This window comes from Arvicanthis niloticus, unplaced genomic scaffold (genome assembly GCF_011762505.2).
Source record: "Arvicanthis niloticus isolate mArvNil1 unplaced genomic scaffold, mArvNil1.pat.X pat_scaffold_70_arrow_ctg1, whole genome shotgun sequence".
Classification (NCBI taxonomy): domain Eukaryota; kingdom Metazoa; phylum Chordata; class Mammalia; order Rodentia; family Muridae; genus Arvicanthis; species Arvicanthis niloticus.
In genome coordinates, this window is record NW_023046322.1 from 316,736 (window position 1) to 335,817 (window position 19,082).

General features: G+C 42.4%; 1 protein-coding gene and 2 pseudogenes across 1 annotated transcript; 2 read left to right on the forward strand and 1 right to left on the reverse strand.

Moving 5' to 3' along the window:
• The first annotated feature begins 249 nt into the window (after positions 1 to 249).
• LOC117702332 (TD and POZ domain-containing protein 4-like) lies at positions 250 to 1,440 on the forward strand (annotated as a pseudogene).
• An 8,751-nt stretch (positions 1,441 to 10,191) lies between these two features.
• Positions 10,192 to 11,289, reverse strand: LOC117702335 (TD and POZ domain-containing protein 1-like). Its single transcript, XM_034493541.1, has one exon. The coding sequence runs from the start codon at positions 11,287 to 11,289 to the stop codon at positions 10,192 to 10,194; it is 1,098 nt and encodes a 365-aa protein (XP_034349432.1).
• Positions 11,290 to 16,449: 5,160 nt separating this feature from the next.
• LOC143433900 (TD and POZ domain-containing protein 5-like) lies at positions 16,450 to 17,588 on the forward strand (annotated as a pseudogene).
• Positions 17,589 to 19,082: the final 1,494 nt, after the last annotated feature.

Here is a 19,082-nt window from a genome sequence, read left to right on the forward strand (position 1 = left end):
AAAGGCAGAGAAAGAAAAGAGGTGAAGGGATTTAGGGGAGCCTGGATTTTTTTCTCTTAAACCAATATTGGCATCTAGACAGAAAATTTTAGAGAGACACAAGTTTTCAACATCATAGAAGATGCAATTTTGGAGAAATTAATACTTGAATCTAAAAAGTATTTCTAATTGTATCCTATAAGGTTAAGAGTAAATAATTTCTAGCTCTTTTCAGGTTCCAGTTTTACATCCAAAGTACCTTAACCAGAAATGTTAGGGCACCTGGAACCCAAGAGCTGGGACTACACACAGAACAGAGATCATGACTTCTGCTACAAATGGATCATTAGCAACTTCTCTTTTTTGTTGAGGGAATGGGGGAATGTATTACAAGCCCAGTGTTCTCATCAGAGGCCAATGATGAAGTGGTATGGTGTTTGAGAGTACATCCAAACAGGGTTGATGAAGAAAGCAAGGGTTACCTGACACTTTACATGATGTTGCTCAGCTGTGAAAAGACCAATTTTGGCAAAGTTTCACTTTTGTATCTTAAATGCCAATGGGGGAAAAAAGCAATAAATCAAAGAGCCCAGGTGTCTGTAGTTTACTGCCCTACCAAGCCTTTGGATTCAAAAAGTTCATCCATCGAGATTTCCTTTTGTCTCAAACCCATTCACTATTACTGGACTACAGACTTACCCTCCTCTGCAATGTGAGAGTGCAAAAAGATTCCGTAAGCATTTGTGGACAGGACACAAGACCTGCAATCAATATTCCAAGGTGCACATTGGCAGATGACCTAGGGGAGCTGTGGGAGAATTCCCTCTTCACAGACTGCTGCCTGTTGGTAGGTGGCCAAGAATTCAGGGCTCACAAGGCCATCGTAGCAGCTCGCTCTCCAGTTTTCAGAGCCATGTTTGAACATGAAATGAACGAAAGCCTAAGGTACCACACTGAGATCCATGACCTGGATCCCCAAGTCTTCGAGGAAATGATGGGCTTCATTTATACTGAGTTGGCTCCACACCTCCACAGCCACTCCATGGCCACTGGTGTGCTGGCAGCTGCTGACAAGTATGGCCTGGAGGGTTTGAAGGTCATGTGTGAGGATGCCCTCTGCAGGAATCTCTCTGTGGAGAATGCTGCACAGACTCTCATCCTGGCTGACCTCCACAGCACAGAGCAGCTCAAGACTCAGGTCCTGAATTTCATTTCAGTTCATGCTTCTGAGGTCTCTGAGACCTCAGGGTGGAAATCAATGGTGGAGTCACATCCCCACTTGGTGGCTGGAGCATTCAACTTCCTAGCTTCTGCAAAGAGTGTTCTCTGGTCCTCCCTCTCAAACAACTTAAGTGGTCCTTAAGACATGTTCACATAGGACCTGTCTTCCAACAGCAACAACCAGGGTGGTTACCAACATCTTCTGGCTACACTACTGTATTGCTGGAGCATTTACAGTGAATCTGAGAGAATGCAACATGGTGACTCAGGATTTAAAACAGCTGTAATGTGTTAAAAAGGCAGGTGGGGAAGGGCAGCTCAGGAGTTTGGGACACTCTACATCTATCCTGTTGATGTTTTTTTTTTATTTATTTTTTTGTTTTGTCTGATGACTTGGAAACTGGGATGCAATGTAGGTGCTGGGCCTAAGCACAGCCCAACTGAGTTTCATCAGAGAAAAATGTCTGCATTGGACTGAGCAGAACAGATGACCAGGATGAGAGGAAAGGAGAAATCAAATATCAATCTTTATTCATCAAAGAAGAAAAAAACAATGGAGACTTTCTTTAAAAGACTCAGTTTTTGGGAACTCAGCTGCAAAAGCAATCATAACATCAGCTGTAGCCTTCCTTTCTGCCTGCCTACATCTCCTGTGAGTCCCACAGACAATTGCTTTTTAAGCTCCCTCTCCCTCAGTCCTTGTTGTTATTTTTGCCCCTACCTCCAGCATGCACTCACTGATAACTTACCGACCAATCCTGACAGGGAAGCATGGAATCTGCCTCCTTCAGTTCTTGTAGATCTACACTTACCAGTATAATCCCCAAAACTATAGAAAATCTTCTGGGGTAATCATTTTTTCTCTGTCTCCCTCAATTCGAAGGAGACAAAATAAGCAGATTCTGATGGAATCTCCTCCATACTTTGAACCCCTTTAGACTTCTGACACATCCTACTTTCTAAGTGTTACCTACCTATACCCAGAAACTTGAACCACCAGTGGTCAAAACCATTAGGTCCAAGAAAAAGTTCCTGCTTGACACCAGTTACTGCTGTTTTCAATTGTCAACTTGACTATATGTAGAATGGACTACAATCCAGAATTTATAAAGATTTTATAAAATGTAAAGAGAGGATTAAGACAAGGCCTAGTTGTACAGGACTTTAACTCCAGCATTCAGGAAACAGAGGTATGCATATCTCTGAGTTCAAGGTAAGTTTACAGAACAAGTACAAAGCCAGACAAACCTAGGCAATGAAAGATGTAATAGAAGAGAGGGCATGTTTCAGTCCCAGCAAAGAGCAACATTGGGCAGCTAGGGCCATGTTGCTCTAGGATAGAGTCAACTTTTGACCAAGATGTAGAGCTGTTGGCTCTACAGCACCAAGCCTTCCTACATGATGGCATGCTTCCACCATGATGGTAATGGGCTGAACATCCAAAATGGAAAGCCAGCCCCAACTGAATGTGTGCCTTTATAAAAGGAGCTTGGTCATGATGTCTCTGTGAAGACATCCATAAAACCCTAACTAAGACAACATACGGCAATCACACTCTTCAACAATCCAGAGAGGAAACAGAAGAGAAGGAATTCTTGTATTCCTGCCCATTGGGATAAAACTTGCCTTTAACAACATCAACATGTTGGTGGCCAAAATACACGGCTTGAAACTAGAAAAGAATCCCAACACAGATTTATTAATTTAACAGGATGGCTGTCAATGACAGGTAAGATTCTGCACAGAGTCTTACAGACCTAAGACAGAATTGCATTGCTTTTGAAAATGTGTTTTCTAAGATGGGTAAGAAAAGCATTTTTATCAAAACAATCTAAGACAGACTCAGTCTTGTTCATGAAATAAAAAAGAGGGGATGGTGAAACCTGCTGAGGCCACTTGAAGAAATTTGGCAAGCAGTTGTCACTGAGCTCTCTGGAAGTAGGCTCAGATAAGAATATTCACATTAGGCTAATACAAAGCTCAAGGTGAACTCAACCTAGGAATGGGTGACATTCCTTTTATCTTGGTCATCCTGACACGCCCCTAGAAACAGTGACCAGGGGACTTTATTTATTGCCTTGTTTGTTCTCTTTGTGTATTGCCTTGTTTAATTTCTTTGTCTTTGATCTAAGAACTGACCCTATTCTTTGGATGTACCTAGAATGGTATAAAAGGCATACTGGGTAAAAATGAGCCTACTTAAGCTTCAGAACTGGCTGGAATCATGTTATAATATTGTCTAATTGTCTTTTTCTTTTCAATCTAAACTCCCTCTCCTGAGAACCTGTTGACTGACTGAGCTGGCTTGGTCAATCTTACATTTGTCAGAGTAGCCAAGGTCAGTAACACAAGGGACAGCTCATGCTGGCAAGGATGTACACACAGGAGAACAGTCCTCCATTGCTAGTAGGAATGAAAATTTTCAGCCACTATATAAATCACAATTGTGGTTCCTCAGAAAGATAGAAATCAATTTACCTCAAGATCCACCAATACCACTGTTGGACATATATACAAAGCATGCTTCTTTCTATCACAGGGACACTTGATCAACCATATTCATTACTGCTCTATTCATAATAACCAGAAATCCTTTTACTATCCTTCAAAAGAAAAATAGATTAAAAATGTGGTACATTTACACAATGGAGTAAAAAGAACCAAAAGGCTGTAGTATCACATACTTGCAGGAGGACCATGTTCAAAATCCCTGGACTCAAAATCTTGGCTATTATCCAGGCCCAGATCCACTGTTTTGAGGTGGTGCACCCCAATATCTACTTCATCTATAAGCTGCTGTCGTGTATGGAAGAACCAGTCCTGCAAAACCAGTGGTCTTTATTGACTAGGGCTGGCCCTATACCTGCCTGCTGCCCCTCAGCCTAGAACAGCTTCAGCTGCCCCAGCAATTTTTTCCTGCTGCGTGAGAGATGGGGGAGGGAGAGGGAGAGGGAGAGGGGAAGAAAGAAAGCATAGAGCACTGGTAATATATGTAGGCTACAAGCACAAAGGTTGAGCCTACTGAGAAAGTCCCCTACCCCCACTCCAAGCCTCAGGAGGGCAGAGAGATGTACAACAGCTTTTAGCTTGCAAAGAACCTATCCCCTAAATCCCTAAATCCCTGCTTAGCCACAGGATCTCCCTGACTCTGGGCATCAGCAGAGTATCTGAGAAGAATCTTAGGAATGGTCTTATATTTTGGTGTTTTAGAAACCTTGAACCAGACCAACAACTAGTTGCAATACATATTTTCATGTAAAAATATTTGGGATAGATAGATAGATAGATAGATAGATAGATAGATAGATAGATAGATATAGAGAGATAGATACAGAGATAGACAGATACAAAGAGAGATATAGAAATATAGACATACTTTGTGGCACACTGCCACTATGACAGATATATATGGGATGGAGAGGTGGAAAAGATGGAAGAACATAGCAGTAACTTTATGGAGGTCAGAGGCAGAACTGGAGATGGAATGGAAGACACAGTTGGGAAAGAAGGCTGTGGTGTGTGGGGGAGCATCTAATTACTGAGTAGGGCCAACAAGGTGGTTTATAGCAGCTTGGAGCTTGTACAGACTCAGCCCCCAAACATGCTGTCCAGCTGCACAATCACCCGAGCTTTGAGCAATGACAGGATGTCCAATATGAAGAAAGTTTCATTTTTGGATTGGACCTCCTCAAATGACTTCTATGGTCTCTCTGATGCCCTTGGAAGCCATATTGGTATATATGGCTGGCTGTTACAGGCCATGTCACATCCCAATGTTCTTACCACAATGTCTAGTGTTTAAGCTCTGCCCCCCCTCAGGGATAGAGCCTCCTCATGGTTGCCTGCAGAAATGAGTCTCATTGTGACTGCCTCTGGATCAAGATATAGAACTCTCATCTCTTGGTCACTTTAAAACTTAGTAAAGCTTGTTTTGAAATTTGGCCTACAAGTGTGAAATTGGTTTGCTCTGGTGAATCTCAGGATTCACCAAGTATATCCCTGAGCATGGGCTTTATGGTTTTATAAGTTCAAGCGAGACTCATGATTTGTCTCTATTCTTGGTGCCTGCTGACCTTGATATACAACACACAGCTATATCTCCAGTACTATATCTGCTTGCATGCCACCCTGCTTCCTGTCATGATAAAAATAGACTAAAACTCTGAATCAGTAAGCAATCCCTAATTAAATGTTGTCATGTAAAGAGTTGCTGTAGTCATGGTGTCTCTTCACAGCAAAATAAAACTGAATAAAATGGTAACCAAGAACCTTAGACAACACAGTGACCAGGATTAAAACCAAATACTAATGGTCTTTAAAAAATAGGAAATAAGAAAACTTTTTTTAACTTTAAAATATATACTTTTATTAGAAAGTTGATTTTTAACAATTTTTTTGTTACTTTTATTTTTTACAGTTCAGTCATTTTCTCAGTCCTGGTTAGCCCTCATACAGTTCCTCATCCCATTCCTCCTCCTTGTGTCTCCAGGTGGATGTCCCTACCACCTCCTGCCAGACCTCCCTACTCCCTGGGGCCTCAAGTCTCTCAAGAGTTAGGCACCTCTTCTCCCACTGAGGCCATACCATTCAGTCCTCTGCTGAATATGTGTCAGCTTTGCAAAATGTTAATTCAGAATGAAAACATGGTATTAGGTCTTTATAAAGGAAAGATCAGCACCAATAGACAAATGGATCAGAGATAAAGCTGATGTTCAAACACATATTTAGGGTACTAATTTGATAGAAATCATTTCTAAATGTATTAAGAAAAATCAAAATGGCAGATGTTTTAATTGTGGTAAGGTCATTTGGACATGAACTGTAAAGCAGGCATTTCTAGAAACAATGTTGTTGTTGTTTTGTTTTGTTTTGTTTTCCAATAAATGACCCAAAGAAAAATCTTCAGCCTTCTGGAATATGCAGAAGATTTGGCAAATGCTGGCATTGGACTGCTGAATTCAGGTTGACAAGGAATAGGGACCACAACCCTTTGCCAACAGATAATGCCCTATGGGGCCTCCTACAAATTTGATTAAGGCATTCCTCCATTTGGATGTGTAACTATTTGTCTTACTTAGAGTGGCTATTTCTGGAGTAAATCACAATGATCCAAACCAACTTGGGGAGGAAAAGTTTTATTTGGTTTATAATTCCAGATTGTACCCGATTGTTTCTAAGACACTGCAGCATTGCACCTCCAAAGTGAGGGTGGACAGGGTCAGGTAAAGAGAGCCAGCCAGGGGGTCTAGGTCCATGTTGGGACCTGAGACACAGTGAAGAGGAGGGAAAGAGGGGTTAAGGATAGTCCTGAAGTGGCGGGTCACTGAGAGACTGGAATATGTCTGTGAGAAGGGGGCCTCCCTACAATTCTCATGGCCTAGTCTTGTCGGCCTCTGGTCCAGCAGGGAATCTCCCCCTGAGTAGGAGACATGATACCAATTGAGAAAACTATCAAATAACTTTAGATTTTCCAATGTGGTGAAGAGCACATTTCAAAAGTGTGTTGTGTCAGTCTCTGGATTTTCTCTGTCTGTTACTACATCTCACCTTTAATTTCTGATTAGATTAATCTGTATATTGTCTCTGCACTATTGTTTGGTTGGAATACGATTTATTGACCTTGTTGATTTTCTCACAGAAATAACTCTTATTTCATTAATTTTTTGTATAGAAATTTTAAATTTCTCACTTCCAGAAATTCTTCAGTGTTTGTTTTCTTTACAGATTCTATTTCCATTTTCAGGCCTTAAACAATTTTGTTCATTTTCTTTCATTGTTTATTTTGTTTTCCTGGATACTTTAATGGATTTCCTTCTTTCCTCACATTGTTTGTATGTGGGTTAATGCATTTGCTTAAAGGATTTCTTCATTCTCTCATTAATGACCTCCATCACTTAAGGTCTTTCATTGTGCTTCAGCCATGTTGCAATGTTCAGGGACTGCTGTGTAAGGATAGCGGGGCTCTAGTATAGACATAATGCCCTGGCTATGTTGTTCATGTTAGACCTAAGATTCTGGTATTGCAGTGCCTAAAGCTTTATATCCTAATGTCTACAATAGTCTGTGTTGGGTGGCAGTTCTGTTCCTTGTCTTCCATTTCCTCTCTGGATTGCTGAAGACTGTGATTGCTTTATGTTGTCTTAGTCAGAGTTTTATGGATGTGAAGAAAAATCATGACCAAAGCAACTCTTATACAGACAAACATTTAGCTGGAGCTGGCTTGCCATTTGGGAGGTTTGGTCTATAATCATCATGGTAAGAATTATGTCATCATGCAGGCAGGCTTGGTGCTGGAAGAGCCAACAGCTCTATATTTTGAACAAAATGCAACTCTAACCTAGAGCAACATGCCCAAGCTGCCCACTGCTGCTGCTTGCAGGGTCTGGAACATGACATCTTGGTTCTATTACATCTTTCACTGCCTATATTAGCTGGCTTAAAATTGTTTTGTAAAATGACCTTGAAATCATAGTTCTGAATGCCTCTTTCTCCTGAATGCTGAGGTTAAAGGAATGTAATACTAAGACTGGATCAAAACCTCTCTTTACATTTTTTACAAGAGCTTTATAAATTTGGATTGTAGTTCATTCCAGATTTTGTCAAGTTGACAATTGAGAACAGTCATCACTGCTGTCGGGCAGGAACTTTTCTTTGCATCTAATAGTTCTGGCCACTGGGGGTTCAAGGATTCTGAGTATAGTGAGGTGACACACAGAAATGGGGATAGGTTAGAAGTATGATGGGATTCACAGGAAGGAGGAGATTGCACCAGAATCTGCTTATTTTGGAAATCAAGGAGACAGTAAAAGCAGGTCACACAAAAGGTTTGCAATAAAATTGAGGATTAGACTGATAGTTGTGGTTCTACAGAAGCTGAAGGATTGGGGAAGATCTACAGGTGTAGGAAAAGCTAAGGTGGGAGGAGTAAAGAGAGGCAAAGGGGGACGAAGGAGAGAAAGAGGAGAAGGAAGAGGAGGAGCTAGGAGAGACGGAGTACAAGAGAGGGAGACATGGAGGCTGATGTTTGCTTGTCTGTAGCAGTCAAAGGTAGTTGGTATACCTAGGTTGGGTTTTGGGTTACACCTCTGATTGTATGGGCACCTTGTTATTGATCATTACCAAAGATATAAAGCCTTTGGATAATTTAAGCATTAGAGTCTCATCTTCTTACTGGGCCAGCATGGATGGTGGGAAGGTCTGGGCAATGCCCAGCCTTGTAGAGACAATCTGGAAGTTTGGCAGATCCATCTCCCATGCTGGCATCTTGAGGGAGGCAGGGCTGGTGATTCTGGCTGGCTATTTCTACCTGTGGCACACACGTGGCCTCTGGCCATGTGGTTGAGCTAGGCAGAGCCTCCCCAGCCTAGACAGTCGGCTTCTCCAGCGGTCCCTTTTAAATAATTATTACAATATACAGACAACTTCTATTCTCCCCTGTCAGGATTTGTCCATGAGGTATTACTGGGTACATTCTGGAGTTGGGGCCTCAAATTCATCAAGGAGTTAGGAGGAGGGAACTTAAAAATGAATTGTGTGTGGGACTCACTGCAGATGTAGGCAGGCAGAAAGGAATGGCTGCTGGGGATGGAGGCTGGGTATTGGGCTGAGTTGGGGTAGGGAATGTTGGGGGAGAAGTGTCTGTGATCCATTAACATTGGTGCATTACAGGAAACAAAAGCACAGCAGATTTCCTGCTATAGAGCTGGAAATGAGAATGGGGAAATAGTAAGTGGGGGAGCAAAGAGAGAGGTGTGGATATGCCTTTAGCCTTCTGACACCATAGAAAGAGTAGCACTTGTGGTAGGTGTTAGGAAGGTGCAGTCCTGGCTTGAAGGCTGTAATAGAGCAAAGAGTGGGGGGAGGGAGGTTAGAAGGGAAAGATCTGTGGGATCCACAGGATATGGGAAGAATATAAGCTATTCACAGCATGATTCCTAACAGTAGCAACATTACAGTTATGAAGTAACCACAAAGAAATTTAATGATTCATTGGCCACAACATGGAGAACTGTATTAAGGGGGCACAGCATTAGGAAGTTAGAGAACCACTGGTCTAGTAAGTATGAATCTATAATGAATCAATACCTACTAATATAAAAACACATAAAAGATTTTTGCATGCCTTGACCCACAAACACTTCTCTCCCAGAAGGAGTAGGATCCCCCTCCCCCAACTTTGGCCTACTCCTCTCAGTTGTCATAAGAGCATGATGGTGGAGTTCTCATTTGCCAACCTTAAATTCATAGAAAAAACCCAAGTATTTCTAATACTGGAAGGACAGTGAGGGGGCTGCACAAACATCCACAGCTGAGCTTGGCTGATTGGATTACACGGGACTACTCTGAACATAAACATCTCTGGAAAGCACAGACTGATTTCAAAAGTTTTATTTAGATTATATTTTATTAGGATCAGGTTTTGTCTACAGAGTTGTTTGTGGCCATAAGGACCAGAAGACAGCCTCAGATCCTCTGAATCACCACTTACAGGTGGGTGAAAACTCCCCTGTGTGTGCTTGTTAGAGTTCTTTGAGAGAGCAGTAATTGTTTTGCAGCTGAGTTCCCACAAACTGAGTCTTTAAAAAGAAAGTCTTCATTGTTTTTTCTTCTCTGATGAGTAAACACTCATGTTGGAGTTCTCCTTTCCTCTGGCCCCAGTCATCTCTTCTTCTCAGTCCAATGCAGACATGTTTCTCCAGAGAAACCCAGTTGGGATTTGCTTAGGGCCAGCACCAAAATTAAATCCCAGTTTCCAAGACATCAGACAAAAACCAAACAAGAACATCAACAGGGTGGATGTCCAGTAGAATGTCCCAGAGAGCAGTGCTGCCCTTCTCCCACCAGCCAGTCTAACATATTACAGCTGTTTCAAATCCCGAGCCACCATACTGCCTTTCCCCAGACTCACTGTAAATGCTCTTGAAATACCATTCTCTAACCAGAAGTCAATGGTAACCTCACTGGTTGTTGCTGTTGGAAGAGAGATGTAGGTCATAGCTGGGTAGCTCCTGAGAGGACTTTAGGCTCCAAGAAAGGACACTGTGTAGAAGCCAGAAAGTGGAATGCCTCAGCCACCAAGTGGGGATGTGACTCCACCATTGACTTCCACCCTGAGGTCTCAGAGACCTCAGAAGCATGAAATGAAATGAAATCCAGGGCCTGAGCCTTCAGTTGCTCTGTGCTGTGGAGGTCAGCCAGCATGAGAGTGTTTGCAGCATTCTCCACAGACAGATTCCTGTAGAGGGCATCCTCACACAGGACCTTCAAGCCCTCCAGGCCATACTTGTCAGCAGCTGCCAGCACACCAGTGGCCATGGAGTGGCTGTGGAGTTGTGGCACCTTCCCACTGTAAATGAAGCGCATCATCTCCCTGAAGACTTGGGGATCTAGGTCTTGGATCTCAACATGGTTCGTTAGGCTTTCCTTCATTTCATGTTCAAACATGGCTCTGAAAACTGGAGATCGAGCTGCTAGGATGGCCTTGTGAGCCCCGAATTCATGGCCAGCCACCAACAGGCAACAGTCTGTGAAGAGAGATTTCTCCCACAGCTCCCCTAGGTCATCTGTCAACCTGTTCCTCGAATCCTTGATGGCAAGTGTCATGTTCTGTCTTGGTATACTAAAGAAAGCTCCTACTATGTCCACCTTGCAGCAGAGGGTGAGCTGGTCTTGAGGGAGAAGCCAATGCAGATTGGAGAGAATCCGATCTCGAAGAATGAACTTTTTGAATCCTCTGTGTTGGTATTGCAGACAGCTTACAACCTTGGGGCTCTTCATACATTGATATTTCTTTCCTTGGGAATTTATGATCCAAAACTTGAACTTTGCCCAAACTGGTCTCTTTGGACAGCTGACCAACACCAGGAAAACTGACAGGTAATCTTTGCTTTCATCATCAACCCCGTTTGGATATACTCTCAAACAGAATGCCACTTTGCCACTGGCCTCTACTGAGAACACTGGGCTACTGATGTTTCTCTGAATTCCCCCCATGCAAAATGAAAAGTTGCTAATGGTCCATTTGTAACTGAATTTCTTAACATTGGTCTGTGTGGAGCCCCAAGTCTTGTCTTCCAAGTCCCTTGACATTTCTGCTGGAGGTAGTTTGGGTTTTAAAGTTGATCTGAAAAGAACTATATGTTATTTACCCTTCATCCTCTTGGATACAATTATAGATACACTTTAGATTTTAGTTTCAATTTGTCCTAAATTCTCATTCTCTTTCTCCATCTCTCTCTCTCCATCTCTCTCTCCATCTCTCTCTCTCTTTCTCTCTCTCTCTGATATTCTTTCTGTCTCTCTCTGTCTCCTTGTCCCTTTGTCTTTGCCCCTCTCTGTCTTTCTGTCTCTCACATTCTCTCTATATGTCTCTATCTCTATTTTATGTCTGTAACATTCACCCTTTCTCCCTATCTCTCTGTGTTCTGATTCCTCTCTGTCTCCTCTCTCTCTCTCTCTCTCTCTCTCTCTCTCTCTCTCTCACTCTCTGTCTCTCTGTATTTGTGTGTGGTCTCTGTGTGTTTGTGTTTATTTAATCTTAGGTTAATGATAACTAGTTTAGGCTATTCTATACAACCTTGGAAGATTTTTATACACTCTCATTTTAAGTGTGCTGTATTCGTCAGGGTCCCGTAGAGAAAATACAGAATGAGTTCTCTTTATGAATAGAAAAAGAATCTATAAGAATAACATACAGGCTGAGGTCCAGCTAATATAACAAGGCTAAAGCCAGTACTTACTTAGTCCACGAGGTTTGAAGTCTCAGGAGTTCTTCAGTATATGCTGAAATTCTGAAGAATTAGGGCCTAATGTCAATGAAGAAATGGGTTTGCTAGGAAGAAGAGAGGGAGCAGTCATAGACACCAAACTTCACTCATCTATGTGCTTATATAGGCCTCCAGCAGAAGGTGTGGCCCAGTTAAGGGTATGTCTTCTAGTCTCGAGATCTGGATTAAAGGTGTGTGTTTCCTGCCTCAAGTGTCAGATTAAAGGTGTGTGTTTTTCTCTATTTGATCAGGATCTATCTACTTCAATTTAAGCAAAAAAAAAATTTTTTTTTTAAGATGAGCCCTCCAGTTCTGTATGTTACTTAAGTCCACAGGTAGTATACAGACAGGAAGTATAGCCATCACCAGGGTACTTTGCACACTGGGGTCAATGTTTTCATAAATACAGTGATCATGTCAATTTCTGCACAGCTATTGTTTACCCTTTGCTGGTCTTACACTGATTCCTGCCATAAACATGATCAGGGAGTGTGTGTTTCCCTTAACTGGTCAGAAATCTGAGTGTTCACAAGATGGAGGACAGGTTGAAGAGCTCCTATATGGTGGACAAGGAAGCAGATCCCAGAGCCTCTGAAAGTGGCTTTCTTTTTTCTTGTGTGTTATTACATTTAGACCCACAGACCTTGTCCTCCCCATTTGGTTGGTGGTCTAGTACTTCCCCTCAGAAAATCCTCCTTAGAAATCCTTTTTAAGAGCCACTTAATGGTGTGACTTAGGAATATCCTAAATGCTTCTCAGTTCATCACTTTAATTGGCAGGATTCAGCTTCTCAATACCTCTTACACTGCATTCTCTACTGGTGAGTTCTGTGCTTTTCAGACTTAGACTGCATGCTTGGGGTACAGAGCTAAAAAAAGAATTCTCAACTGAGGAAACTCGAATGGCGGAGAAGCACCTTAAGAAATGCTTAACATCCTTAGTCATCCGGGAAATGCAAATCAAAACAACCCTGAGATACCACCTGACACCAGTCAGAATGGCTAAGATCAAACACTCAGGTGATAGTAGATACTGGTGAGGATGTGGAGAAAGAGAAACACTCCTCCATTGTTGGTGGGATGGCAAGCTGGTACAACCACTCTGGAAATCAGTCTGGGGGTTCCTCAGAAAACTGGACATAGCATTACCTGAGGACCCAGCTATACCACTCCTGGTCATATACCCAGAAGAGGCTCCAACATGGAACAAGGACACATGCTCCCCTATGTTCATAGCAGCCTTATTTATAATAGCCAGAAGCTGGAAAGAACCCAGATGCCCTTCAACAGAGGAATAGATACAAAAAATGTGGTACATTTACACAATGGAGTATTACTCAGCTATGAAAAATAATGAATTCAAGAAATTCTTAGGTAGATGGATGGAACTAGAAAATATCATCCTGAGTGAGGTAACCCAATTACAAAAGAACACACATGGTATTTACTCACTGATAAGCAGATATTAGCCCCAAAACTTGAAATAGCCAAGATTCAACTCACAGACCACATGAAAGTCATGAAGAAGGAAGACCAAGTGTGGATGCTGTGGTCCTATTTAGAAGGAGTAACACAATACTCAAGGGAGCAAATATGGAGACAAAGTGTGGGACAGAAACTGAAGGAGGGGCTGTCTGGAGACCATTCCACCTGGGTATTTATCCCATGTGTAGTCATCAAAGGTAGACACTGATGTGGATGTTAGGAAGTGCCTGCTGACAGGAGCCTGATATAGCTGTCTCCTTAGAAGTCTGTCAAAGTCTGACATATCCAGAGACAGATGCTCACAGCTAACCACTGATCTGATCAAAGGGTTCCCAATGGAGAAGTTAGAGAGAAGACTGAAGGTGCTGAAATGGATGGTGGCCCCATGAGGAGAACAACAATACCAACCAACCAGAGCTCCCCAGGGTCTAAACCACCAGCCTGGGAGCACATAGGGTAGGACCTATGACTCCATCTGTATATGTAGGGGAGGATGGCCTTGTTGGGCATAGGTGTAAGAGGAGATCCTTGGTCCCATGAAGGCTGAATATGGAGTGTGGGGGAGAATTTGAGGGTGGGGAGATCGGAGTGGTGGGTAGGTGGAGGCACATCTTCATAGAAGCAGGAGGAGGGGGAATGGGATAAAAGGTTCCTGGGTGGTGGAGGAAATTCAGTAAGGGGGATAAAATGTGAATTGTAAATATATTCACTAATAAAAAAAGAAAATGTATGATAATCTTGTTATAGATGTGACATTTTTATGTGTGCTGAAGCAAAGAGGAATTAAAGTGTTGTGTTAAAAAAGAACTTGATGAAGACTCGCTGATGTTAATACTAAAAATAAGTCTGCAGGAGGGATCAAAAATCAGAGCCAATTGATTGATTTATCCTGAGGGGTCAGCACATTGGAGTCAGACAAACAGGGGAGCTGGGAGTGGCTGAGCTGATTGAATCACTGCAGTTATTTCTGTGTCCTTTAAATTGTTTGTCTAAGACTTGAAGAACTGGAGACATGAGAGATGTAGGCAGAGTTTTCACCTCATTTTACATAAGGACAGTATTAATAGACCCTAATGTTTGATATCTCTTGAATATATGCTGCAGCCCTTAGAAAACAGCAAAATCTCTCCCTTGTCAGGAAAGGCAGAAAAAGTATGGCAGTTCCAAGTCTGAAGAGGACAGAACTCACCATTGGAGGATGCAGATTATGAGGCATTGATAAGCTGAATCCTGCCAATTAAAGTGATTGAATTGAGAACCATTTAGGATATTCCTTAAGTGGCTATGTAAAAGGAAGTCTAAGGAGAATTTCCTGAGGGGAAGTACTAGACCATAAACCAAATTGGGAGGGGTCACCACAAGGTCTGTGGGTGTGATTGGAGTAACACACTAGAAAGAAGAAAGCTGTCTTAAGAGGGTTGGGGTTCTGCTTCCTGCCCACCATATAGGAGCTCTTCCACATGCCTTCCATTTTGTGAACACTCAGACTTCTGACAAGATAAGGAAAATACCACTTCCCTGATCATGTTTATGTCAGGTATCCATGTAATACCAGCAGATGGGTAAATAATAGGTGTTCAGAGATTGACATGATTCCTTCATTTATAGAAGATTGACCCCAGTAAGGAAAGTACACTGGTGATGGCTATTCTTCCTGTCTGGACTACCTGTGGACTTAAGTAATGCACAAGATTGGAGAGCATGCCTTTTAAAATTATTTTGCTTAAGTTGAAGTAGATAGATCCAGTTCAAATACAGACTCTTTGAGTAGAAAAACATATACCTTTAATCAGAGTCTTGAGGCAGGAAAACACACACCTTTAATCCAGATCCTGAGACTAGAAGACACACCCTTAACTTGGCCACAACTTCTGCCTTGGTCTATATAAGAATATAGAAGAAGGAAGCTTTGTGTGTTTGCCTATTTGCTCTCCTCTTAGTAGCAAGTCCACCTCAACTTGGCATTGGAACCTACTTCTTCAGTATTCCTGTATATACTGAAGAATCCTTGGTTCATCAAACCTCATGGTCTACTTGCTGGATTTAACGATTATTATATTAGCTGGATCTCATCCTACAGGTTTTTCTCATACACCCACCTTCTCTTTATGTAGAGAAATTGATTGTGTACATTTTCTACAGGACCCTGACTAATACAACACACCTGTCCCAGCCCAAGCTGCTGCTCCAGTCCTCAGGTCAGGGTCTAGCAAGAGAGAGAGTGGGGATGAAGGGGAAGAGACTCCAAGAATGGAGACAAGACAGAGGATCTGATCAAGTCTCCATTATTGAAGGGAAATCTGGGTATTTATATGCTTTTGCCATGTGCCTTGTAGGCGTGGATACCACGTGCACCTTGCAGGTGTGGATACTGTGTGCAACTTACAGGTATGGATAGCATGGATAGCATGTGCACAGTGGGCCTTGCAGGCATGGATAACATTTGCACCTTGTAGCTGGGGCACTAAACAGCAAAACAAGATATGTGGGAAAAACAAGATATTTATCAGCATGTGCTCAGCTGTTGTAGGCTGTTGAAAAACAAGTTTCTTCTCCAGGTATGTGGCTTCAGATGCCTGTAAAGATGATAGCAACTTTCTGCTAGAAGTTGGCTCCCAACACACACCTGAAATGAGAATGTACAAATTTTCCCAAACTCTTCTAATGTTGGGAAGAAGGGAGGGAGGGAGGGAGATAGGGAGGGAGTGAGAGAGAGAGAGAGAGAGAGAGAGAGAGAGAGAGAGAGAGAGAGAGAGAGAGAGAGAGAGAGAGAGATTTACAGTGACTATGGGTCTGTATTGTTTCCTGTTTCCTGTAGAACAAATATTGAAGCCTAGAGGAAAAATTGCATAGAAAAACATCCCCATAGAATGGCCTGTTTAGGAGAAACTGAAACTAAAATCTAAGGAGTATCTATAATTGTATCCTACAGGGTGAAGAGTAAGTAACTTCTACTTCCTCTCAGATCAAATTTAACCTCAAAAATAACTCCAGCAGAAATGTAAGGGGATCTGGAAGACACAACCTGGGGTTACATGCATATCACTGTTCAGAAATTCTGCTACGAGTGGACCATTATTAACTTTTCATTTTGCGTGGAGGGAATTAAGATAAGGATCACAAGTCCAGTGTTCTCAATAGAGTACAAAGACAAAGTAGCATGGTGTTTGAGAGTACTTCCAAACAGGGTTGACAAAAAAAGAAAAGATTACTTGTCTGTTTTCCTGGTGTTGCTCAGCTGTCCAGATATCCCAGTTTGGGCAAAGTTCCAGTTGTGGATAATAAATGCCCAAGGAGAGAAATATCAGAGTATGAAGAGACCCACTGTGGTAAGCTTTCTAAAAAACCAACACTGGGGAGATAAAAAGTTCATCCTTTGAGATTTTCTCCTCTCTCATCGGTATTGCCTTCTCCCTGAAGACCAGCTCACCCTCTGCTGCAAGGTGAACATAGTAGAAGCCTTCTTCAGCAATCCTGGATAGAACATGAAACCTGCAATCCAGGATCCAAGGCATGTGTTGACAGATGACCTAGGGGACCTGTGGGAGAATTCCCTGTTTACAGACTGCTGCCTGTTGGTAGGTGGCCATGAATTTAGGGCTCACAAGGCCATCCTAGCAGCTTGCTCTCCAGCTTTCAGAGCCACGTTTGAACATGAAATGAAAGAGAGCACTAATGAACCACATTGAGATCTATGACCTGGATCCCTAAGTCTTCAAGGAGATGATGGGCTTCATCTACCCCAGGAAGGCACCACATTTCCACAGCCACTTTCTGGCCACTGGTGTGCTGGCCAGCTGCTGACAGGTATGGTTTAGAGGGCTTGAAGGTCATGTGTGAGGATGCACTCTGCAGGAACCTCTCTGTGGAGAATGCTGCACACACATTCATCCTGGCTGACCTCCACTGCATAGAGCAGCTGAAGACTCAGGCTCTAAAGTTCACTGCACTTCATGCTTCTCACATATCTGAGACTTTGGGGTAGAAATCAATGGTGGAGTCTTATTCTTACTTCATGGCGGAAGCATTCCACTTCATGATTTCTGCAGTGTTCTTTCCTGCAGCCTTCACACAAATGCCTAAAGTGAGAGGGCTTGTTAGCTATGACCTACACCTGTCTTCCAACAGTAACAACTAGTGTTGTTGCCAACGAATTCTGGCTAGAGTGCAATATTTCTGGCACATTTACAGTGAATTGGGAAAAGGCAGCATAGTGGCTCAGGAGTAACAACACCTGTAATATGTTCAAATGGTGGGTGGGGGGAAAACAACACTGGATTCTGAGACTCTCTTCCTGACATCTACCCTGTTGATGTTCTTGTTTGATTTTTGTCTGGTGTCTAGGAAACCAGGATTCAATATATGTGCTGGCCCTAAGCACAGCCCAATAGAGTTTCTTCAGAGAAACATGTCTGTATTGGACTGAGTAGAAGAGATGACCTGGGCCCAGAGGATAAGAAACAAAACCTGAATGTTTACTTATCACAGAAGAAAAGACAATGAAGACTTTCTGTTTAAGGACTCAGAACTCAGCTGCAAAAGCAATTACTGCTCTCTCAGAGAACTCTTGTTCAGTTTCCAGCACACACAGGAAAGTTTTCAACCACCTGTAACTGGTGATCCAGAGCATCTGAGGCCCTCCTCTGGTCTCCTGGGCCACAAACAGCTCTGTAGACAAAACCTTAACCTAATAAAATATAATAGAAATAAACTTTTGAAATTAGTCTGTGGTTTCCAGAGATGTTTATTTTCAGAATAGTCATGTGTAGTCCAATCAGCCAAGCTAAGCTGTGGATGTTTCTACAGACCCCTCTCTGTCCAAAAGTATTAGAAACACCCTGTCTTTCTTCTTGGAATTTATTTTTGGCAAATGAGAACTCCATCATCATGCTCTATGACAACTGAGAAGAGTATACCAAAGTGGAGGGATTCTACTCCTCCTGGAAGAGATATGTTGGTGGTTGAAGGCATGCAAAAATATTTTATGTGTTTGAAAACGTTACTAAGGATTGATTCATGGTAGATTCATACTCCCCAAGCCAGTAGATCTTAAACTTCCTAATGCTGTGCCCCCTTAATACAGTTCTTCATGTTATTATCAACCAAAACCATTGAAGTACTTGTGGCAACTCAACAACTACAATATTGCTACTGTTATGAACCATATTGTAGAAAGCTGATACACAGGCTATCTGATATTCAACCCATATGAATGTGTCATTAGGGTGTCAAAGAGAATAGGAACCCACAGGTTGAGAACCATAGATCCAGTCCATGCCTGCCAGCACACCAGGAAGACTGCTTACTGATCTTCTCCTACTTCAGACTCAGTCCCACTATCTCAACCTCACCTCTGTAGCATACTTCCTGTGAGAGTCTTCACTGCCCATTCTTCACATATCCCGTGGATCCCACAGATCTTCTCTTTCTAACCTCCCTGACCCCACTCTTTGCTCTTTCTCAGCCTTCTAGCCAAGCTTGTACCACCACTAACACAAGTACCAATCTTTCCATGGTAACAGAAGGATGCAAGCAGATCCACACCTCTTTCTTTGCTCCCCCACTGACAACTTCCCCCTTTTCATTTCCAGCTTTATTACAGGAAATCTGCTCTGCTGGTTTTTTCCTTATA